Source organism: Bufo bufo, chromosome 2, assembly GCF_905171765.1.
Source record: "Bufo bufo chromosome 2, aBufBuf1.1, whole genome shotgun sequence".
In the NCBI taxonomy this organism is placed as follows: domain Eukaryota; kingdom Metazoa; phylum Chordata; class Amphibia; order Anura; family Bufonidae; genus Bufo; species Bufo bufo.
In genome coordinates, this window is record NC_053390.1 from 777,372,013 (window position 1) to 777,397,558 (window position 25,546).

The 25,546-nt window shown below is 42.7% G+C and overlaps 1 protein-coding gene across 2 annotated transcripts in view; it reads right to left on the reverse strand.

Moving 5' to 3' along the window:
• The window catches only part of PPP2R2C (protein phosphatase 2 regulatory subunit Bgamma), a 209,346-nt gene that overhangs the window by 156,695 nt on the left and 27,105 nt on the right, over positions 1 to 25,546 (reverse strand). The window contains exon 2 of one of the 2 annotated variants that reach the window (XM_040420570.1): positions 5,130 to 5,159. The exons of the other annotated variant lie outside the window; for it this stretch is intronic. Coding sequence (XP_040276504.1) covers positions 5,130 to 5,159 — 30 coding nt within the window. The remainder of the gene's footprint in view (positions 1 to 5,129; positions 5,160 to 25,546) is intronic. 2 annotated transcript variants of the gene reach the window in all.

A 25,546-nucleotide genomic window follows, 5' to 3' on the forward strand; every position in this document is an offset into this window, starting at 1 on the left:
CTGGTGAAGCCATTCCTTTGTTGATTTGGATGTATGCTTTGGGTCGTTGTCATGCTGAAAGATGAAGTTCCTCTTCATGTTCAGCTTTCTAGCAGAAGCCTGAAGGTTTTGTGCCAATATTGACTGGTATTTGGAACTGTTCATAATTCCCTCTAGCTTATCTAAAGGCGCCAGTTCCAGCTGAAGAAAAACAGCCCCTTGGCATGATGCTGCCACCACCATGCTTCCCTGTGGGTATGGTGTTCTTTTGGTGATGTACAGTGTTGTTTTTGCACCAAACATATCTTTTGGAATTATGGCCAAAAAGTTCAACCTTGGTTTCATCAGACCATAACACCTTTTCCCACATGCTTTTGGGAGACTTCAGGTGGGTTTTTGCAAAATGTCGCCTGGCTTGGATGTTTTTCTTCGTAAGAAAAAGCTTTCGTCTTGCCACTCTACCCCATAGCCCAGACATATGAAGAATATGGGAGATTGTTGTCACATGTACCACACAGCCAGTACTTGCCAGATATTCCTGCAGCTCCTTTAATGTTGCTGTAGGCCTCTTGGTAGCCTCCCAGACTAGTTTTCTTCTCGTCTTTTCATCAATTTTGGAGGGACGTCCAGTTCTTGGTAATGTCACTGTTGTGCCATATTTTCTCCACTTGTTGATGACTGTCTGCACTGTGTTCCATGGTATATCTAATGCCTTGGAAATCCATTTGTACCCTTCTCCTGACTGATACCTTCTAACAATGAGATCCCTCTGATGCTTTGGAAGCTCTCTGTGGACCATGGCTTTTGCTGTAGGATGCGACGAAGAAAATTTCAGGAAAGACCAACTAGAGCAGCTGAACTTTATTTGGGGTTAATCAGAGGCACTTTAAATGATGGCAGGTGTATGCTGACTCCTATTTAACAGGATTCTGAATGTGATTGCTTAATTCTAAACACAGCTACATCCCCAGTTATAAGAGGGTGTGCACACTTATGCAACCATATTATTATATTTTTATATTTTTTCTTCCCTCTACCTAAAAGATTTCAGTTTGTTTTTCAATTGAGTTGCACAGTTTATAGGTCACATTAAAGGTGGAAAAAGTTCTGAAATGATTTATCTTTGTCTCATTTTTTTACATCACAGAAACCTGATATTTTAACAGGGGTGTGTAGACTTTTTATATCCACTGTATGTATATATATATATATATATATATATATATATATACACACACGCACACACAGTGTCGGACTGGGAGCAGTAAGATACTACCAGATGATTGATCATGGTTGTTCCTGCAGGTACTTTGAGAAGGTAGGGGAGAAGAGGACACTGGCAGCTTTCCTCTATACCTAGAAGTCTTCTCAGCTTTGGTTTATTATATGAACACAGGCTGGTGGATGTTCTGTACATTGAATATATGTATGTAGTGCAGTAAGTCCACTTGTTCAGGGGGTGAAAGACTAGGGAGCCCACCTTGCTCAGGGGCCCACCAGAGGATTCACCGGTACCCCTGTGGGCCAGTCCGAGCCTGTATATATAGAAAACACAGGATCCACTATTCAAAGTAGGTGATGTCACAGCTTATCTACTCTCCTCCTTCCCTGCACAATGACCTTTACACAGGTCACTTAGCATGTCCACAACACTCTCTCATAGAAATCAATAAACATCTCCATACTACAGGTTCCTATGGGCCATTTAGCTGCTGTAAAACTCAAGCAAGATGGCTGTACTCATAATCATGTACAGAAAATAGAATAAAAAACTTACCATTAGAAAATAAAATATCAGTAATTAGTAATATGTGTGTGCATATATATATATATATATATATATATATATATATGAAATTCCCTGCAAAGCGACCCTCAGGGAAGGCACAGAACGCTTACCTGGTGCCCTCATTTTCATCTTTTCCGCTGCAGACACATCAATTCCCAGGCTCCTCTTCTGTCATCCAAGATGGTTATACTTCCTATGCATTTGGTAGCCCAAGACACTTCCTGCTGCCCTTAGATTGGCTACCACTGCATTCGTGAACGTTGCTGGCCAATCCAAGAACAGGGCAACAAATAGTGTGCAACAAATAGACCGAGAAATGGTGCGGCCATCTTGTATGGCAGAAGAGAAGCCCAACAATTATTACATCTGTAACTAATAAGATGAAAAGGAGGTCAATGTATAATGAGTTATGCAGTGATCTCCTAAGCTCCCTCTAGTGGTGACTGTAACCAGGCAGAATTTTATCATTTAAAGAGCATCTGTCACCAGGATCAACCCTCTTTAGGGCTCTTTCACACTTGCGTTGTCTGGATCCGGCATGTACTCCACTTGCCGGAATTACACTCCGGATCCGGAAAAACGCAAGCATTTGAAGACGGAACCGTCTTCAAAATGCTTTCAGTGTTACTATGGCAGCCAGGACGCTATTAAGGTCCTGGTTGCCATAGTAGGAGCGGGGAGCGGGGGAGCGGTATACTTACAGTCCGTGCGGCTCCCGGGGCGCTCCAGAGTGACATCAGAGCGCCCCATGCGCATGGATGACGTGTCCAATGCGATCACATGATCCATGCGCTTGGGGCGCCCTGACGTCACTCTGGAGCGCCCCGGGAGCCGCACGGACGGTAAGTATGCTGCTCCCCCGCTCCCCGCTACACTTTACCATGGCTGCCAGGACTTTAGCGTCCCGGCAGCCATGGTAACCATTCAGAAAAAGCTAAATGTCGGCTCCGGCAATGCGCCGAAACGACAATTAGCTTAAGGCCGGATCCGGATCAATGCCTTTCAATGGGCATTAATTCCGGATCCGGCCTTGCGGCAAGTGTTCCGGATTTTTGGCCGGAGCAAAAAGCGCAGCATGCTGCGGTATTTTCTCCGGCCAAAAAACGTTCCGTTCCGGAACTGAAGACATCCTGATGCATCCTGAACGGATTTCACTCCATTCAGAATGCATTGGGATAATCCTGATCAGGATTCTTCCGGCATAGAGCCCCGACGACGGAACTCTATGCCGGAAGAAAAGAACGCAGGTGTGAAAGAGCCCTTAACCAGTCATGTTGCCTGGTAGGGCTGATCCTGCTGATTAAAAGCATACCTTTAAATGGAAGAGCCATTGTGCAGCTATGGATAAAATTAACTTTTAATTCTTATGTAAATAAAGACTTAAGTGCACTGAGGGTTAGGTCCTAGGCCACTCCTGGACCCCATGATTGACAGGGAGAAGCATCAGCTATGTCCTCTCACCTGACCTTATGCTATGCATTTCATTATTGGCGCATGCGCAGAATGTCTGCTTCTGCTTACCCTGATGTACAGATGACTACGGCACATGTGCAGATCGTTGAATGTACTGTACGGTGCAGGTGTAGGATTACAGAGCCAGGTGAGAGGATGCTGCCCATGCCTGGCCCTGTCAAACAAGGGGAGGAGGTATGCTTTTAATGAGCAGGACCAGCTCCACCAGTTATGGAGAATATTAACTTTTAATTCTTATGCAAATGAAGGTTGAAGTGCACCTAGAGTCAGGTCCTATCTCCCTTTGTGCACCTTGGCTTCTCTGCTCTGTAGCGCTGGCCACTTCCCCCTTCTTGTTATTGACCATAGCATCTGAGGGGTTAAATGATCGCGATCAGCATTATCTCCTATCCCGTTCATTGCGGCTGAGTGGGTGCAATGAACGGCATGGGAGAAAATCAGGAGTGAATATTGGTCACAGAAAATCTGGTCAGTTTAAGGCGGTGGACTTCTCAAAGAGGTGTCTTTTCAGATAGGTTTTACTGTATCATTAACAATCTTCACATTTATAATTATTACACAATATTAACCAACAATCAATCATCATTTCAAAAAAGTGTGATAAGAATTTAAAAGATTTCTACAATACCAGAGAATGAAAAAAAAAAACACCTGGAAAACGTAATGTGATTGAGCTGAGATTGACAAATTATAAACTGTTAGTGGTGGTTGGTCAAGGATCACTCAACCAAGGTGGTGCAGCCCTTATTTTCATCTCTGCAGCAGGGTTTATGTTGAGGCAGGGACACATTAATAATGGGTGGCATCTCCCTTTGCCGCGATACAGGTCATACAGATGCTGGATATCCTCCTGTGATATGTCATTCCAAACTCTTTCCACTTGAACCCAAGGTGGTTGTTGGCTGTTGTGCATGGGAGATCCATCACCCCATCCAGTCCCAGACATTCTCAATGGGGGAGCTGGCCAGGAGAGCTGCTGGATACCCTGAAGAGCACGTTGTGTAGTGTGGGCAATGTGTGGATGAACGTTACGTTGTTGGAGCACCACATCTGCTGAGTCAAAAAAGGCAGTAGGACTGGTTCCATGATGTCCAGGACATATGGAAAACATAAGTACCAGATAGGAACAACCATGGTAGGATGGTAGCTAATGGCGCCCCAGACCATGACACCTGGTGTTGTTCCTGTGTGTCTCTGCACTATGCATGATGGCAGTAGGTCTTCCTGTCAACCCTGATGTGACCGTCAATGGCAAACAGTAGCATTCAGTAATGAAAGCAGGTTCTGCCTTGGTACTAATGAGGCCACATCAGAGTTTGCAGGAAGGCTGGAGAGCGCCTAATGTCATCATGCAGAGACACACAGGACCGATACCAGGTATCATGGTGTGTGGTGTCATTAGCTAACATGCCTAGTCCTGTCTGATATATGTGGAGGGAACATTGACTAGCCTTTAGTATGTCCAGGACAGCATGGAACCAGTCATACTGCCTTTTTTTTACTTACACATGGTGTTCCAGCAAGACAACGCCCACGCACACACTGTCCGCACTACACAACATATCCAGCAGCTCCCCTGGCCAGCTTGATCACCAGATCTCTCCCTCATCGAGAATGCATGGGGCTGGATGGGGCACCTTGGTTGTATGATCATTGACCAAGCTCCACCAGCAGTTTAGACTTTGTCAATATCACCTCAGTCACACTAAGTTTTCCAAGTGTTCTTTTTTCATTTTCCGCTAGTGTAACGCCATAGATGTAACGACTATCATTACGTAAATCGTTAGGTCTATGGCCCCTTCTAGTCACATATTTTATTGCATAAAGATGTCAAATACAACACAAATCAATGCAGTTGAAAGGAACAAAAGAAGGTGGGGAGACCTACCATTGCTTGTGGTTATGATGTCAAGGCAGCCTAATGCAACAGGCACAAAAACAAAACAAAAAGAATACAAACTTAAGGTCTATTAACTGTAGTCATCCAGATGAGACACCGAAACACACCAACGTACAAGGCCCACAGCGATGTATCCACTGACACTGGGTACGGTTCAGGCAAGGGGTCACAAACAACAGACAAACACCACGATGCAGAACAAAGGAGATGCAACAAATTATCACAGATGCAAACAGAAAAATGGTGTCCTCTATATGACTCATTCCCAGAACCTAACATTATGCTACTGGTTCTCTGGCGCTCCTGTAAGTGGTATATGGATGAAGTACCAGTGTGCCATTGTTATGGAGTCCTGTTGTGTCATTGTTCTGTTTCTCCGTGTGCCATTCTTCTCGGACAAGTATCAATATGATGGGTCTTGTCATAGTGTGTCTGGAACGGCCACTGTGTTGATGTATTGTTCCACTGTACTGATGCATGCAGCGCTATTTTTACTGACAAAATGACGGACACTGCGTTGGATCAGGATGGCAGGGGTGGATTGGCCACAAACCCTACAGGGAAATTTGCTGGTGGGCCGATGTCCAGAGGGCCACCCAAATCCTCTCTGCCTCTGAACGGGTACATAATCATCTCTCAACAGTAATTAACGCTGTGAGAATCAGGCACACATGTACCCAGTCAGCTCACCTCCTAAGCCCCCTGCTCCATGGACAACTGGAGGAGGAGGACAGAAGATGGTAGCTATTGATGGCCACCACAGAGGTCCAGCATTTGGGGCAGTATATTGTTCTACACAGTTTTATTTGGTTCTGCTGGGATGGTATTTTGCATTATGGTACTGTTGACCCTGCCTACTTGTGTTGCCTCGCCTTCTGTTAATTTGGACCTGCCTACAAAATAGGGCCACTTTTAGTTTTTTGTTTTTTTCCAGGGCCACAGCAGGATGGACCCATGGTCCAACATGCAATGGATCCACAGGGGTGGATTTGGCATAGAGATGAGCGAATCGATTTAACAACAAGCAGGCTTCGGCACCTTTGTGGGGGCATCCCTGAAACTAAAGATGCTCTCCCTGCCTCTTGATTGACTAGGCTGAACATCTAGGCAGGCCCAGCCAATCTTGCGCCTGCATCCTTGCTCCGAGTAGGCTCTGCTTCTGCTACTTCCTATTTCCGTGCTATCAAATATATCTGCAGCTAAGACCTAACCTTTTCCACTCTTGTTGTCTTTCTCAGCTCTGCATAGCGACACACCTATGGACCAGCTCAAATACGTAGACGTTTGCAAACCATCATCATCATCACTATAGTAACTAGCTTGAGTAAACCAGACGTAATAGCAAGGCATATACCCTGTCTTTCATATACATCCCATACACTGGTTATGGACTAGTACCGTGCATGAATCCTTTCCAGCCAGTTATTCTGCTGACATCCTACACCGTAATAAACTGATGCAAGCAGAATGGTCGTGTTACCTATTTGTGAATATTTTATCCCAAAGGTTTATGTACCACCTTGAATAGACAGTATATCCAATGCTACAATTGTAGTACTTTATGGGTATGCCACAGAAGACAGTCCATGGAATTCTAGCTAAAGCCTGTGTATGGCGCCACCTATCCATAGGCATAGCAACTCTATCCTGGGTGGGGGAACTAGCCTTAAAGAGTACCTGTCACCTGAAAATGCAATCTGAAAGCAGCATCTTGTCGAGCAGGAGAGGCTGAGCGGATTGATATATAGTTTTATGTTAAAAAAATTAAGCAAAATCTGTAATTTTTACATTTATATCTTAGCTTTTTTCCCTTCCTGTGAGCAGCTATCAGTACAGGAGGGAGGGGTTATCAGTGACTGACAGCTATCTCTGTATACACACAATGCTGTCAATCACTGATAGCCCCTCCCTCCTGTACCGATAGCTGCTCACAGGAGGTAGAAAAAGCAGAGACATAAATGTATAAATTACAGGTTTTACAGAATCTTTTCCCATACAACTATATATCAATCTGCTCGGCTTTTCCTGCTCTATAACATGCTGCTTTCCTAAAACAAAACAGAATCCTGTAAAAAAAAAAAAAAAGATCCTGTTTTTCTCTCTCTTTTCTTCTGATGGATCGGAAGAACGGTGATGTGCACTCGGCCTTACCTCTTACCTATGATGCCTGATGCTCATTCCTTACATTATGTGCCTGTCCCTTTCCTTTGTGACAGATGGCATTGCCCCAATTGCACTAAAAGTAAATCTACATGGGGCATCTACATTTGGCTGAGAGCTATTCCTCCCAAAAAACCACATACACATGCACACTTGGCTTGGCCAAGTATACATGTGTTCTCAGTGGGTAACAGGAAATAAGTCACTTTCAGAAACCTCTGGCGACAGTTATATCCCTGAGAACCAGAGCACTGGGCACGCTGAAATGCAACAGCCCCAAACAACAGATGTTAGGGCACCCTCATACACATTAGATCAGGCATCCCCAAACTGCGGCCCTCCAGCTGTTGCAAAACTACAACTCCCAGCATGCCCGAACAGCCTACAGGTAACAGCCTACATCAGGGCATTGTGGGAGTTGTAGTTTTACAACAGCTGGAGAGCCGCAGTTTGAGGATGCCTGCATTAGATGGTCGGCTAGTGTCACCAAAATCAGTGGGGGTTGCCAACATTCTTATTTGTGTGGCAAGCTTTAGTCTGCACAGTAGTTCGCATGCCAGTGTTGCAGTCTGTGCTCCAGAGCTGTTCTTCCTTTTGTGACCATTGACAGCCATTGCAGTGAGCTATGTTTTCGGCACGCAAAAGTTGTAGTTTCAGAACAGCTGGAGAGCCTGAGGTTGCTGATTCCTGGTATACACTAAGTACAGCCCAAGGAAATTAAAACTTCCCATTCTAGGCATTCATTTATTAAAATTGGGTCGGGATGTTCATTTTGAAAAAATAGCTATACAATATAGCAAGCCGTGCAGACGATAAATACAGCGTATATTTAGTCATCTCAGCATTTAGGACTCTGTGAAGTCAAAACCCTTTCTGTGGGAAATCGGCCAAAACAGCAATAAACCTGTGATATTTTTGAGGTTGTTTACAGGAACCACTAATTAGAGTCCGAATATAGGATCCAATAATGCTCTACTGATCAGGGCGGAAATCGATCATGTGGATGAAATAAAATGTAACCTTGCAAATCTTCACTTTGCATTATTTCATAGACGGCCTATTCAAGGCTTTTAGCAGAATGCACTTTCTATTGTAGACATAAACCCCAACTTATTGCCAAGCCACGCAACACAAGCGGACAGTGCTAAATGGTAACATTAGGCAGATTTCGCATGGTATTCAGATTCTCTGCTGCCTGCCAAAAACCCATCTTCAGCCACTTAAATATGCACAGAATTACTTTCCTGCTACCAGTGGATATTTCTCTTATAGCTGATGTCCTTAATACATTTCTGCTGATTTCACCATGTGGGACACTCTTGTCCATAGGATGAATCTGGTAAAACAGCTGACTTGAATGGTGCCTAGCTGCAATACCACGCACTGCTCATGGACAAGAGTGGCGCTGTTTCTGGAAGAAAGCAGCTATATTTTGTTCAGTCTGCTGTAGAATCAACATACAGAATTAAACATTGCTCGCCCTGTAGTTATTCTGGTACAGAAAACTAAATCTAATGCTAAAGACTTGTTTGGCTTTAGGCCTTTGTATGTTATCTCGGGTGCCTCCCTGCACTAGCCTATGGTCTCCCCGTACTTCTGATGTTCTGTTCTACAATGTAAGTTATATAATACCTTCTTTTATATGAAGAATTAATCTACAAACCTAATAAATAGTTGAGCAACTTTGTAACTAAATGACTTTGTGTTTCTTATTTTGTGGAGTTACAGCCAGGAGCTGCATTCACAATTCTGCTGGTTACTAGAAGAAAGTCTAACAGGCTCAAACTTAAAGGCTATGTACACCTTTAGAGGCAATTTTTGTTTATGTTTGCATTTTACTCATTTTTGGGAAATATTGAGCCGTTCTGTCACAAAGGGGTAACTGTTTTTTGAACTGTGTGACTGGAACTTTCACTGTGTGCCGGTCATCTAATAACCCTTATCTCTAAACTACTAAGAGGTCATAAACATTTATTTTAGCCACAGTAAGATAAGAACTGAGCTATAATGAGTGTTTATAAGGTCAGAGAGCAGAGATAAGGAGGCGTCAGCTCCCCAACTGATGGAAAAGAGAGAAAATCCACAGGCAGCTAGTAGAGAATCTCAGCTCTGTACAGAAAAAAAAGATTCCATATTGTTAATAAAGACCAATTGAAAAAATGATTTTAGCTCAAAATAAATACAATGGAATAATGAAAAGATTGCCCCCAAAGTTGTACATAGTCTTTAAAGGGGGTTTCCTTTCCAAAGGATAGATCACCAATATCTGGTTGATGGGGGTCTGACTTCCGACTCCCCCTACAATCAGCTGCATCAGAAGCAGCTCCATACTGTGTAGTGGCTGTGCCTAGTTACAGAAGTTCCCATTAAACTGAATGCCCAGCAGCTCCTGCAAACTGCTGATCAGTAGGGATGCTGGGAGTTGGACCTCTGCCGATCTGATGATCTATCCGAAGGTTAGGCCATTAATAATAAAGGTCTGGAAAACCCCTTTCACAAATTTATAATGCAGGGTGGGGCATGCAATTAAGGAATGCTATTAGATTTTGGCTCAGAAGCTGGCAGAATTGTGAATGCAGCTCTGGACTATAATACAGACTGTACCACGTTCAGTACAAGAAAAGTAATGTATTGTGTGTACACACTCAGTTTTATGTAGAGTAATTCTGTGTATCACATCAGGGCTCATTCATGAACCTGTAGAACTTGACTGATGTCAGTGTTGAAGACCACCTAATGCTTCTCTGTGACCTCTGTCCATGGTGCTGAAACATTTCTCTATTATTTGTCCGTAGTCGAAGTTCTCCACTAGACTTCATGATAATTCATAATGCCACCATTAAAATGGTTTAACAAGCCAATGAAGCTCTATTATTTATGGGACAATCTACCTTGTAGCTTCTGATGAACCTCCTTTTAATGTAGGTTAAAGGGGTTTTCTGAGATTTTTATATTGGTGGCCTATACTCAGGATAGGTAACCAATATCACATCAGTGTGGATCAAACTCCCGGCACCCCCTGACAATCAGCTGTTTGAATAGGCCAGTGACATTACGTCCATTGGTCACATGGTCTAGGTGCTGCTCAGTTCCAATTTCAGTGAATAGGGCTGAGTTGCAATACTAAGCACGTCCACTATCCGGTGGACAGAACTGTTCTTGGTAAGCTGCGAAGAGGCCTCTGCGTTTACTAGAGCACTGCAGCCTCCTCAAACAACTGATCAGTATTGGGTCCCATGTCATCTATATCAGAATCTCAGAAAACCCCTTTTAAGCAGCAGTACTCAATGTCATGAAGCATCTACAAGCAAATAGGATTTTGTGTGTATAACTAGAGAGAAAACCTGTGATCCCAAGGTAATATTAACCTCTATAATAAAGACCACACCTCAAATATGAGATTCAGTTTTGAGCTCCAAATTGTACAAAGAATATAGGACAGCTGGAAAGATTTCGAATGTGGGCAACTACTGTAGATTATTAAATAGGAGGTCTCTCTTACAATGAGAAGTTAGAAAGATCAGGCATGTTCAGTTAGGAAGAAAGACACCTCATAGGTAATTGCATTTATATGTCTAATGTACAGAGCATTTGGAAAGTCTTCAGACCCTTTCAGTTTTTTTCACATTATGTTACGTTGCAGCCTTGTGCTAAAGTAAAAAAAAAAATCATATTTTTCCCCCCATCATTCCACACTCAATAGCCTATAATTAGAAAGTGAAAACAGAATGTTTAAAATCTTTGCTAATATATTGAAAAGAAAAAACTAAAATCTTGCACTGACATAAGTATTCATAGTCAGACCCTTTACTAAGGACTTACTTGAAGCCCGTTTGGCAGCGATTACAGCCTCCAGTCTTCATTGGTATGATACAATGATTTTTTTGCCATTCTCCTCTACAGATCCTCTAAAGCTCTGGGTATGTTGGTGGACAGCCATTTTCAGGTCTCTCCATAGATTGGGTTCAAGTCAGGGCTCTGTCTAGGCCAAAGACATTCACAGAGCTGTCCCTAAGCCACTCCTGTGTTGTCTTGGCTGTGTGCTTAGGGTCTTTGTCTTGTTGGAAGGTGAACCAGTGGCCCAATCTGAGGTCCAGGGTGCTCTGGATCAGTTTTTTTTTTTAAGAACATCTATGTACTTTGCTATATTCAGCTTTCCCTCACCCCTGACCAGTCTCCCTGTTCCAACCACTGAAAAACACCCCCACAGTATGATGCTGCCACCACCATGCTTCACTGTAGGAATGGTATTGGGCAGGTGATGAGCAGTACCTGGTTTCCTCCAGATATGACGCTTGAAATTGAGGCCAAAATGTTAGATCTTGGTTACATTAGAATCTTGTTTCTCACAGTCTGAGAGACTTTTAGATGCTTTGTAGTAAGCTCCAGGTGGGCTTTCATGTGTCTTTTACTGAGGAGAGGCTTCTTTCTGGCCATTCTGCGATAAAGCCAAGATAAAAGGAGTGCTCCAGTAATGGTTGACCTTCTGAAAGTTTCTCTCATCTACACACATGATCTTTGGAGCTCAGCCAGAGTGACTACTGGGTTTTTAGTCACCTCTGTTGCCAAGGCCATTTTCTCCTGATTACTAAGTTTGAAGGGACGTCCAGCTCTAGGTAGAATCCTGGTTGTTACAAAACGTCTTACATTTTAAAAAATATAGAAGCAACTGTGGTCTTGGTAACTTTCAGAGCAGCAGAAATGTTTTTGTATCCTTCTGTAGACCTGTGCCTCCACACAATCATGTCTCTGAGCTATACAGGCAGTTCTGTGTCTTTTCCAAATCATGTCCAATCAACTGAATTTACCATGAGTGGACTCCAAACAAGGTGTAGAAACATCTAAAAGATGGATCTAGAGAAATGGAAAGCACCAGAGCTAAATTTCAAGTGGTACAGCAAAGTGTCAGAATAGTTATATCCATGCAAAATTTTAGTTTTTCCTTTTCAATGAACTTGCAAACATTTTCATTCCATTCTCATTATGGGGTACTGAGTGCAGATTGATGGGTCAAGGGATTATTATTTATTAAAATTTTAGCGCAAGGCCACAACATAACAATTATGTGAAAAAAAGTGAAAAGGTCTTTAGACTTTCCGAATGCACTGTATGTGTGGTTAATACAAAGAACTAGCACACAATTGATTCATTCCAAGAACTGTACAAGGGCTAGGAGACAGTCATTACATGGAAGAAAGGTAGATATTACTACAGGAAAGGATTCTTTCCAGTTACAGCAGTCAGACTATGGACTGTCCTACCCCAAGAGGTAGTAATGGCAGATATTATGTTGGTATTTAAAAAAACTGGCTAGATGCTTATAGGGAGTGAAGATAAAAAGAAGATACTGGAGCCACGTTTGTTGGCGCTGCTGCGCACGATGTCACAGGCGAGGTTTGTGATATTAAATACTTTTATTAATGTCTTCGCATTTCAAGGGCGTATAGCCCTCTTCATCCCCTCTCCCCGCGCCGCTCCTGGTCTCCGCACGGCCGCCGCTGCTAGGGAGGCTCGTCCCCATCACCGCCTGCCATTGGCTGATCCCCCCCATTACTGGATGTTTCCATCTGCGCACAGGGAGAAGCAGCTGTGGCGCTGCGGGGGACCAGGAGCGGCACAGGGAACGGGGAGCCAGGTAAGTAGAATCAGTGTGAGGGGCCCAGGCATATGGGGGGCCATTTCCAACCTTGGGTAACCCCTTTAAGAACACTCACCTCCACGTAAGTATATTCTAAAATAAAACCATAAACTGAAGTAGTATCTTACTTGGAATATCTAACAGTATCCCTTCAGTATACAGAAATGTAGGCCTGTACTTTACTGTCATAAGTGTTGGTGTTTATAGGGATTTTCTGGGAGTACAGTATTGATGATCTATCCTCAGGATAGATCATCAATATCCTATCAATATCCCATCAGTGCGGCCTCCCCGCAGATCAGCTGTGTGAAGAGGTCGCAGCACTCCACAGAGCTCACCAAAGATTGACTAAAGTGGAGAATCAAATTTCTAGGAGTATACCTGCTCTGTGTTCCTGCAGGCTGCAACTCACAACCCAACCACTGGGTGGCTGCAAATAACACACATTGGATGGACATCTCATGACACAATATGATGTTATTTTGGCCTAGTCACAAACAATAATTTGTACTTGATTTTCAGCCTGACAACTGGTATGATCATATTAATAAAACTCGCCCATTAACACAGTATTAATATAACACTACAGTGTAATATAGGGGTGGCACCTGAAGAGCTGGAGCTTGCTGTTCTATAGAAGACTATTGACCTCTATAAAGTAGGTTTGTCAAGTTCTTGAAACTTCTAATACTAGGAGAACATCTACCCCAGTCATTAGATATAGTGGAGCACCTCTCTGAACTAACTGTGGACAATAGCCCTCCAATGAGCATGTTACTATACCATATTTTACTGCATAGGGGCTGCAGGAAAAACTTATATGAGGGTTGTATTTCTCCTGAATAAACTGCAGACTATGTGGTCTCCAAGTGTCTCCAAGATCTGCAATCTGAAGTGTTGCCCAAACCCGACAACCCGATTAAAGGTCATATGCTATGTATTCTGTAATTCACGGACAAGATAGACAAATGTGAAAAGGCAAAAATGAAATGGACATCAGGTGAGGAAACTGCTCATCTGGACTATTTATCTCAAGCAATATTAATCAACCTTAATGTAGAAGCGAATAAACTATACTGAAGCCAGAAGACATCGTGAAGCTGGTTTTACAGTTGAATGTAAAGAAAGATGAAAGAACATACATATGTAGTATGGACTATCTCCCCTCTGAGGTGGACAATAGGACTCACCACAGCTCATATTTCAGCCCTTGTGAAGCGCAATGGGAAGCTGGGAGTTGGTCTCTCAGGAAAGTCCACAATGTAGGACGAGCATACCCTTTCCACAGCCTGGGAGTCTCTGAGGCGGCTCTCTTTTCTCTCCTAAATTATAAAGATGGAAAGTTTCTTACCATCTTTTTTCTGAGACGGGACGTATGTCATTCAAATAAGAGGCTAATGGTATGGGTCCGGATTCCTCATTTTTGATCATCCATCACTTAAACATAGCAAGCAATAAGAGCTTTAAAAGAACATGGCTATGGGGACAGGAAAAGCATCTCAGACTTCACCTTAGCTCTTCATATGTTCTGAATACTTGGCCTTTCCACCATTGAATTCAATGTGCTCAGCTATGTTTTAATTGAGTACAAAGTCATTGAACGCTAATGTTTTATTTATTACAGCATATATAATAAACCGATCTAGAAAATGGAAATTCCATGCAAGATTTTGCTGAAGACATTGATGGACCTTTTTTTTTTGGATCTTCATATTGTAGTTACAGTCAACTTTTGTCATGAAGAATTAAGATTTTAGAACAGTGATGCCCAAATGATGGACAATGCATGTGTGTTAGGCCTTCCATAGGAATAAGGTGCAGAACTGTCCTCTCAGGTCATTGATCAGACCAGAGAGCTCATGTGCTCTGCCCCATCATATAGAACAGGGATGCCCAACCTGCGGCCCTCCAGCTGTTGCAAAACTACAACTCCCAGCATGTCCGGAAAGCCTACAGCTATCAGCCTACAGCCGAGCATGATGGGAGTTGTAGTTTTACAACAGCTGGAGGGCCACAGGTTGAGCAGCCCTGATATAGAACAAGCAAAATAGAACTACCACCAGAGCTAAGAGGTAGCAGAGAGCAATGCCAAACTAAGTCCAAAGAATATAGCACTGACTACGAATGATACATTGCTTCCCTAGAAAAGACTAAAATATAAAAAGTTCCCCCCATGGTAATGAGGTTAGGACGGGAGTCACTGCTGTAGGATCTGTCATGTGACAACACAACTATATTAATAGGTTCCTTATGAGAGATACATTTCCAAAAAGCCAACAAAAATAAAAACACTCAGTCAAGAAAAAGTAACTACAGCTACTTTTCCACTTGCGCTGTTGCTTTATGGTATTGAGACCCAGCAGAGGATCTCAATCCCAGGAAAAAAGCTTTCCGTTTTGTCCTCATGCATTCTGAATGGAAATAGATAGTATGTTCAGGATGCATCAGGACGTCATCCGTACCGGCAGCATTACGTTTTGTGACCGGACACAAAACCGCTGCAAGCTGCGGATTTGTGTCCGGCCATAAAAAAAACAAAAAACGATCGGCACTGAAAACTATTTGGGAGTCTAAAAAACCGGATCCGTCACCCATTAACTTTCAATGTACAGTTGCAAGAAAAAGTATGTGAACCCTTTGGAATGATCAAAGTCACAACAATAGACAATCACAGTCTGCTTAAACAAATAACACGCAAATAATTAAATGTTACCATGTTTTTATTAAACACACCATGTAAACATTCACAGTGCAGGTGGAAAAAGTATGTGAACCCCTAGACTAATGACATCTCCAAGAGCTAATTAGAGTGAGGTGTCAGCCAACTGGAGTCCAATCAATGAGATGAGATTGGAGGTGTTGGTTACAGCTGCCCTGCCCTATAAAAAACACACACCAGTTCTGGGTTTGCTTTTCACAAGAAGCATTGCCTGATGTGAATGATGCCTCGCACAAAAGAGCTCTCAGAAGACCTACTATTAAGAATTGTTGACTTGCATAAAGCTGGAAAGGGTTATAAAAAGATCTCCAAAAGCCTTGCTGTTCATCAGTCCACGGTAAGACAAATTATCTATAAATGGAGAAAGTTCAGCACTGCTGCTACTCTCCCTAGGAGTGGCCGTCCTGTGAAGATGACTGCAAGAGCACAGCACAGACTGCTCAATGAGGTGAAGAAGAATCCTAGAGTGTCAGCTAAAGACTTACAAAAGTCTCTGGCATATGCTAATATCACTGTTAGCGAATCTACGATACGTAAAAAACACTAAACAAGAATCGATTTCATTGGAGGATACCACAGAGGAAGTCACTGCTGTCCAAAAATAACATTGCTGCACGTTTACAGTTTGCACAAGAGAACCTGGATGTTCCACAGCAGTACTGGCAAAATATTCTGTGGACAGATGAAACCAAAGTTGAGTTGTTTGGAAGAAACACACAAAACACTATGTGTGGAGAAAAAGAGGCACAGAACACCAACATCAAAACCTCATCCCAACTGTGAAGTATGGTGGTGGGGGCATCATGGTTTGGGGCTGCTTTGCTGCATAAGGGCCTGGACGGATTGCTATCATTGAAGTTCTCCTGCAAGACATTTTGCAGGAGAACTTAAGGCCATCTGTCCAACAGCTGAAGCTCAACAGAAGATGGGTGTTGCAACAGGACATCGACACAAAGCATAGAAGTAAATCAACAAAAGAATGGCTTAAACAGAAGAAAATACGCCTTCTGGAGTGGCCCAGTCAGAGTCCTGACCTCAACCCGATTGAGATGCTGTGGCATGACCACAAGAAAGCAATTCACACCAGACATCCCAAGAATATTGCTGAACTGAAACAGTTCTGTAAAGAGGAATGGTCAAGAATTACTCCTGCCCGTTGTGCACGTCTGATCTGCAACTACAGGAAACCTTTGGTTGAAGTTATTGCTGCCAAAAGAGGTTCAACCAGTTATTAAATCCAAGGGTTCACATACTTTTTCCACCTGCACTGTGAATGTTTACATGGTGTGTTCAATAAAAACATTATAACATTTAATTCTTTGTGTGTTATTAGTTTAAGCAGACTGTGATTGTCTATTGTTGTGACTTAGATGAAGATCAGATCACATTTTATGGCCAATTTGTGCAGAAATCCATATCATTCCAAAGGGTTCACATACTTTTTCTTGCCACTGTATTTAGTGACTAATCAGTTTTTTTCCCTTTTGATTTCGTACAATTGCCTCCTAGCGGAACGGATGCATCCTGATGTGCAAAATCAAAACGGCTCTGTTTAATTCCGGTATTGAGATCCTCTGCCGAATCTCATTACCGGAAAGTAACAACGCAAGTGGAAAAGTAGCCTTAGATAGGGTTCTCAACGGGGTATTCCCTACTAATCAGTATATTGTGGCATTTACATCTACGGAGCCTGTAAGAACAGATGGTCCAACCCCTTAGACTCTGCCAATCAAGTAGACCGCATCTTAAAGCAGACCTGTCTCCTCCCCTGACATGTCTGTTTTAGTAGCTACTTGCACCCCCTTGTACTAACATTTCTGGAGCATCTATTCTTATTACTCTATGTTGTGCCTTTATTATTACTGCTAGAAGTAGTTACTAGCAGTTTGCATTGAAGGTCCAGCTGGGTGTTACCAGTTGGTGTGTGTCCCTTCACAGTCTCACACTGGCAGCACTGATTGGATAACATCAGACTGTGAAAGGAAATTCACCAAACTGGTAACACCCAGCTGGACCTTCATTGCAAACTGCTAGCAATTCACTAGCAGGAATAATATAGGAATGGCAGAAGAATAAGAACATAGGAACAGATGCTGTAGAATTATTATTACATGGGGATTGCAAGTAGTTACTAAACCAGACACGTCAGGAGAGGAATTTTCTAGAAATATAACGCTGATGGTTTGACCTTAGGATGGGCCATCATGTTCCATCGGTGAAGGCATAACCCCAAAGCAATAAGCTGTTGATATTGACTCTGTATCTGCAGCTGTGCTCGATACTTGTGCCATTCACTTCCCAGGCACTCTCGTGGCCTATTTATTCTGTTAATTATATAGTAACACAGTTTATAAGGCTGAAAAAAGACATCTGTCCATCCAGTTCAGCCTGTTATCCTGCAAGTTGGGGGTTCCAGAGGTTAGACCCTATCTTAAGGGTAGGCTGTCAGTGTTATAGTTATAGTGCCGGCATTGACAGGGAGGCAAACAGCGCCACTCTCTGTGTAGTGGCCGTGTTGGCTTACTGCAACTCTGCTCCCATCCACTTGGTGCACTCAACAGAGAATCAGATGCACTTTACATTGAATGCATTGTGTGGCTCTGGCTATGAGCTATAGCAGCCAAGACCATGTCCTAGCGCCAGCCGGATGATTCCGGCAGGATCCCTCTGTCAATTGTTTGTCAGCATTACTGAGACATGCGAACCGGTTTTATATTTTATGTCAGTAATAAAGAATGAAAGCAAGCAGAAGCAAATCATGCTGCATTATGCACCCAGCACTGAGCATTAGCACAGAGTTATGCAAGTCACTGCTGGAATTGTACTCATTGACATTCTATATCATCCTCCACTGATGGGATGAAGCTACTTTATATCTGTTCAGATGTTAGAGAAGGAAAAACTCTTCTAATATAGAAAATTCAAAAAGTATATTTATTACAGTGAAATGTTTCACTCTTCCTCTTGGCTATTTCACACGAGCGGACGCCGTGCGTGTAATCTGCTGCGTGAAAGAATACCAAGCCCCGTTCCGGACAGCAGAGACACGGAGCATTAACATGTCCTCTTTGTGCGTTTTTCACGTAACGCAGGCCCCATAGAAATGAATAGGGTTGCGTGAAAATCGCAAGCATCCGCAAGAAAGTGCGGATGCGGTGAGATTTTCACGCACGGTTGCTAGGAGACGATCGGGATGGGGACCCGATCATTATTATTTTCCCTTATAACATGGTTATAAGGGAAAATAATAGCATTCTGAATACAGAATACATAGTACAATAGCGCTGGAGGGGTTAAAAAAAAATATAAAAAAATTATCACAGCTGAGGGGGCGTGTCTCAGCTTTCCCTATTACAGCTGAGGGGGTGTGTCTCAGCTCTCCCTATCACAGCTGAGGGGGCGTGTCTCAGCTCTCCCTATCACAGCTGAGGGTGTGTGTCTCAGCTCTCCCTATCGCAGCTGAGGGGGCGTGTCTCAGCTTTCCCTATTACAGCTGAGGGGGTGTGTCTCAGCTCTCCCTATCACAGCTGAGGGGGCATGTCTCAGCTCTCCCTATCACAGCTGAGGGGGCGTGTCTCAGATCTCCCTATCACAGCTCAGGAGGAAGGATGGAACTGAGCATGTGCGGCCATGTCATTTATGTTCTCTACTTGAGGAGAGTGAATTGATTCTAAATAATAGATTCATCTCATCAAGCAAAGTTCTGCAGCTGTGACGCGTTGTCCCCGAAGCTGAGGACGTTTCCCCTGCTGCATGACTGACAGGGATGGACATGTCGACCAGTCCTGACTATCTTGTATCTGTGTCACTGCTTTCAAGTGGCGGCGCAAGCGCTGAGGCTCTACTTCTCCGAGCCATTCAGCGACTGTTCATGCTCTGTTACCGGAAAATGTAGCAGTGCATGAACAGTGGATGTTTCAGTAGCGGAAGCAGAGGCTCTACTCGGAGCAGGCGCAATCAAGGCTGGCCAAGATGTCGCTCATCTCTACTGTCTACATTTTGGACAAGATTAGTAAATCTGTCCCTAAATCTTCAATGTCCTACAGCTAACCCGCTGGCGCTATGAGAGCTGCTAGAGCAGGGATAAGCGAACTTCGGCACTCCAGCTGCTGTGAAGCTACAACTCCCATCATGCAAACTTATTCGTCTGTTTTAGTAACATCCACAGAAATGAAAGGAGGATTCTGGGAGTTGTAGTTTCAGAACAGAGGTTGCTGATCCCTGTGCTAGAGTCGGGGCAAATATCACCGAGACTCTAAAGGTACGGTCATATAAGAAATGACGGAGCTCACAATGAGTTGCAGTGAGTATCCCACCCCATTCATAGCCAGAGCTGCAATCAGAATTCTGCTAGCTTGTCGTTAGACCTGCTAGATCCCCAGCAGCCAGTAAAGATTTGCCCCTGTTGGATCAGATGTAGAAAACGCGAAATCTTCCACAATGCAATGAGGCAGCGCACAGAGCTTTATAGACTCGCAGCTAACCATGTATGTGAATAGAGAAGAAGCACCAATTGAAATAATAATAAGCACAATAACAAAATGATGCGCCTCCTGGGCAGTCTAGTGCAGCACAGATGGAATGGAATACAATGGGATTTTGCATCAGTCAGTTTTTTTTCCGGTAATTTTCATCCATTAACATTTTATGTGCCCTTTTTTTCCCCCCACAAGATTTCTGAGTGACAACTTTTATAAATGCACCTAATTATATTTTGTAGATGTGACTGAAAACATAAAAGGAAGAAAGCATCATAATCTAATTGTCATCTGGATCTTTTATCATCCAAGGAGCACACTAACAGCCTCTGATTATACATGCCAGGACTTTACAGCACATGTTTCCTTTGAAATCTGAAATATAATGTTACAGTAAAATGTCAGCAATGCATGGGGACCTGCGGCTAGCACTGCCGCCTCGCTTTACTGCCGTCCTGGCAAGGCTGGGACTAGAAGTAGGCTTTGGCATACAAGGTGCTTGTCTAGGATGCAGTGAGATGTCATGGGAAAGAAGGAACATGCTCTGGGCAAAATTTGCAAGAAATCTGCACAAAAAACGTATGTTCTCTTCTATTTATTGTGGTTTTTATGTGTTTTTGTGCATTGTTTATATACATTTTTGCTGCAGATTTTGGTACATCGTGTGCAGGTACCCTAAAAGATTCTCCGCCGTCTACTGAAGGCTCTGGTCCTCAATTACCCGCTATCTATTCTGTCTTCTAGTTTCTTCCATCACTCCTCATTCCTCCTCCTCATATGTCCCTGCTTAGCCGCTCCTCCATGTTCTTCATTCTTCTGCTCTGCTATCCCCCACCCCCTCAACTGAGACCTTCAAAACTCACCTTACCTTCCTTTGTAACATTCCTGCTGCATGACTTGTACTCTGTAAGGTACTGTTAGGTAGTGTATGAAGTATATAGAGGTATGTTTTGAGCACTGGTTGACAGTTTTATGATGGCATTATTTATCATCTGTATGGCAGTAGTATTGTTAAAGGGATTCTAATATCAGGAGTAGTGTAAATATGGACTGTGAACTGCCAGGTAACGCTTCTGCAAGTGCACTATATATGGTGCTTCACTGTGTCAGCTGTCACTGCTCATCCAATCAGAAGTTGTCACTGAGAGCAGTGGGGAGGGGCTGTGAAGCAGCTTAATGCAGTGAGCACTTCACAGTGATGCTCCCCCTACTGGGCACTTGCAGGAGCAGAATCTGGCAGAATAAAAGTTCATATTCACACTACTCCTGATGATAAAAGCTCCACAACAGCAATATAAGCAAACAGAAACAAAATGAATAAGGTAGAGATGCTCCAATCTCATTTACAGGGGCTTTCAAGGACACACATTTCGATAACCTATCCTCAGGATAGGTCATCAGTATCAAATAGCTCAGCTTTCCTACTGATCAGCTGTTTTGAGCAGCCACCAATGCCAGAAATTATACAGTGGACGGAGCTGAAATTAGAAGACTGTGTAGTTGCTGGTACCAGTGTACTGCTACTTGGATCCCATTCTTCGGGAGCTGAGCACCCCAGCACAGCCACTACACAGTACACAGAACATTCTGCTTTCAGCTCTGTCCATTGTATAGCTTCCGGTGCCAGCAGCTACAAAAACAGCTGATCGGTGGGGGAGCTCATAAGGGTAAATATATCATTGCTTAATCACTATACAAATAAAAAATTCTACAACTTTCTAATATAATTTATTTAGTTCTTCATCATTTCCAAGACATTAGTTTGCGGTCATTAAATAAGAACACTGCTTTTTATATTCATAGGCGGCAAACCGGTATAAACCTACTTCTGATCTAAACTGAGAAGTATATACGGTCTAGACAACCGTATATACTGCCCCCGAAAGTAAACAATAGTGTTCTCTTAGCAAGCACAAATCTTGAAAACGGTGAGGAATTGAACACAAGGCCGTCATTATCAAAAAGTTGTAATTTAAGCCAATGTTTAAAGGCCCCTTTACACTGCTAGATATAGCAGATGATTGTCGGGAAGGAAGCGTTCCTTCACTGGCATAATAAGTGGGGGGCGGGAAAGACAACAATTAGGTAGCCAAAGAACACATATAGTGGAGCTGGAAGCTGGTATCATTTCTTTTATACATTGATAAATGTGGGTCAAACTATATAGGAAAGTTATAGAACATTGTATTTATATACTGTAGCTAGTATGCTTTATAAACCTAAAACCAGAAAACTCATAAAAAACCAAAAAAAAACAAAGATAATCTAGTAGAAAGCATTTGTCTCTCTCTCCACCCGCCATGTCAACTAACAGGATGCTATACATGAAATTTAGCTCTGCTAGTTGTGCTCACTGTAATATGTTACCTGATCACAGCCAGATCAGCAACTAACTGTTGTTAACTCCTTCAGTACTGGACTCTATGGCTATTTAGGGACCCCTCCCTGTGACCCTTTGCCTGAGCAACAAGGTTGATTTGTTACTTTTTGGACTTTTGAGACTAATTTGGATTGCCGCCTGCCTTTGACCTTCTGTTCTGGATTATTGTTTTTGACTGAACTCTGCCTGCCATGACTTTCTGCTTGATCAACTACTGTACAAATTCTTGAATCAGTCCTACTAACGTCAGCCGTAAAATTGATAAAGTAAAATATATTTGTTATTTAAATGAACATTTAAAGGACACTCGGCATAACATGGTATTTCAGTTTTGCCTGGAGTATTCCCTTAAAAGGGTTATTTCATCTGTGACTTTGATGGCATTTCACTAGGACATGCCGCCAAAGTCAGATAGGTGTGAGTCCCATCTCAGAGACCGACACCCATCTCTAAAACATGCCCCTGAATGTGAAGGAGAGCACACTATACATGCTTGGCATGCTCTTCATTCTTATCTATGGGAGTTCCAAAAAAAAGCTGAGTAGGCAAGCTTGGCTAATTTTAGAAGTCCCATAGAAATGAATATAGAGCACACCACGCATGCGCTGCTGCTCTCCGCTCACTTTGGGGGGGTCCTGTTCTGGAGATTAGTGTGGGTCCCAGACTCCCAGAGGTGGAACCTACACATATCTGACATTGGTGGCATATCCTAGCGATATGCCACCAATGTCTCAGATCAGACAACTGCTTTATGCTGAATAGTAGTTGGAGATCCACATAATTTTTTGCAGCTGAAGCTGGTGTGGTCTTGAAGGGGTTAATCTAATGTCTTGTACTTCGTAGTTTTACATTTCAGTCACAAATCTCCAGAATATTATTATTTTTTATTAGCAACAAAAGGAGGAAATATAATATTTTTCATTCTCTTCATGAGTAGAAAAGAAGAATAACTGGATCTTATACAGTGGGAATTTTTAAAAACAGCAGAACAGATATCAGCTGGCTCGGCGGTGTGGAGAAACGGATTCTGGAGGGAACACAGAGAGTTTCTAAAAATACTTAGATGAAAAGACAAATTCACTGACAACTTGCTGTAGAGATTTTATTACTGATGGTTGTAGAGAAACAGTGCAGAGAGTCAACAGAATGGATTCTTATGAATTTGCAGAGTACAAAATACCCCCACCTATAAGAGTGATATGGAAGAGTTTTAGTTTATGAACACCGACTAAATTATTACTGCTCAAACCCTCACACTGAGCCAGAAAACACATTTACTCTTTAAAAGGGTTGTGTGATTTAGAAAACTCATATCCATACACCTAAGGCCTCATGCACACGGCTGTTGCCGTCCGTGGACTGTACTGCGGCCCACAAATAGCGGGTCTGCAATATGCGGACACCCACCACATCACGGATGCGGACCCATTCACTTGAATGGGTCTGTAATCTGGAGGTTGCGGAACGGATTCATGGAACCCCACGGAAGCACTCCGTAGTGCTTCCGTATGGTTTCTCCCCGTGCCTCCGCACCGCAAAAAAATAGAAGTTGTGCTATTTTTTTGCAGTGCGGATGGATCACGGACCCATTCAAGTGCCCGTGCATTGGGGATTGCAAATTGCAGTCCCCAATGCACGGAACGGCTGAGCAACGGCCTTGTGCAAGAGGCCTTATTGGGTAATTCTTTGTTAATAGAGGGAATTCCTGCGGTGGTACTGCAGGGAAATTGAACACTTACTGCCATGTTCCACACAGATTACAGCTGACCATAGTGGGACACTCTGTGATCAGCGTATTGTCAAGAGATCTTTTTAACAAGTAGATGTTGTCCAAAGTAGAGAAGACAACATTTCCCCTGATGGCTGTGGCTTCACCTGTGCAAAAAAACATATGCCTCTCATATGACCTCCCAACAATGTTGTAGAACCTTCAGCAGTCATTATTGTAACCAAATACTTCTCAACTGTAAAAGTCCCCTCTTCTTCAAAAAGTTCAAGAAAAACACTGGTAGGTTTTTGTGCTTGAACTGCCAATTTCAGGTCTAATCACAGAATCTCATTCAGCACATTCCAGTACAAAACTTTTAACAGGGTTTCCCGAGATATTTGAATTAATGACCTATCTTTAGGTCCGGTTGTCGCACCCCCGCAGATCTGAAATTGGAGACCTATCCTGAGGATAGGTCATCAATAAAAATATATAAAAATAAAAAAAAACTTTAATTAGGTGAAGTTCAGTCTGTTACAAGATTACAAATCAACAGGAAAGTTTATATAAAAAGGTATTGACCTATAAATTTCTTGTGAAAAACCTCAAAGAGAAGCATGACCAGATTGACAGAAACAAGAAGATCCTGGGTGAACCCAATGATCAGCTGTAATCTCTGAGGAACCTGGCAGTAAGTGTTCGATTTCCCTGCTGCGCCACCTCAGGGAAAATTAAACATTACACAGTGCAGTAATGTAGGACAAGACAGGTTCTTCAGAGTGTCTTTGGTCATCTCTTCCTACTCAGGCCAAGAGATGAAGAGCCAGAGCAGAAAATGCCCCGCAATTCACTAATTATCTAATAGACTACATTGTGTTTTCTAAACAGGACAACTCCTTAATGAGAGTGCAATTATATATATATATATATATATATATATATATATATATGTTGATTTTTATTAGAAATTCAAGGGTCACTGTGAAAAAGTATTTGCCCTCTTCCTAATTTATTCTATTTTTTCACATGTCACAGCTGAATTTTTCAGATCATTAAACTACTTTTAATACAGTCCTGATCAAAAGTTTAAGACCACTTGAAAAATTGCAAAAAATCATATTTAGCATGGCTGGATCTTAACAAGGTTCCAAGTAGAGCTTTAACATGCAACAAGAAGAAATGGGAGTGAGACAAAACATTTTTTGAGCATTCAATTTAATGAAAACAACGAATAAACAGTTTTTCAGCTGATCAAAAGTTTAGGACCACACCTCCAAAAAAAACTAAACCCCCCCCCAAAACAGAAATCCAACTTCCAAACA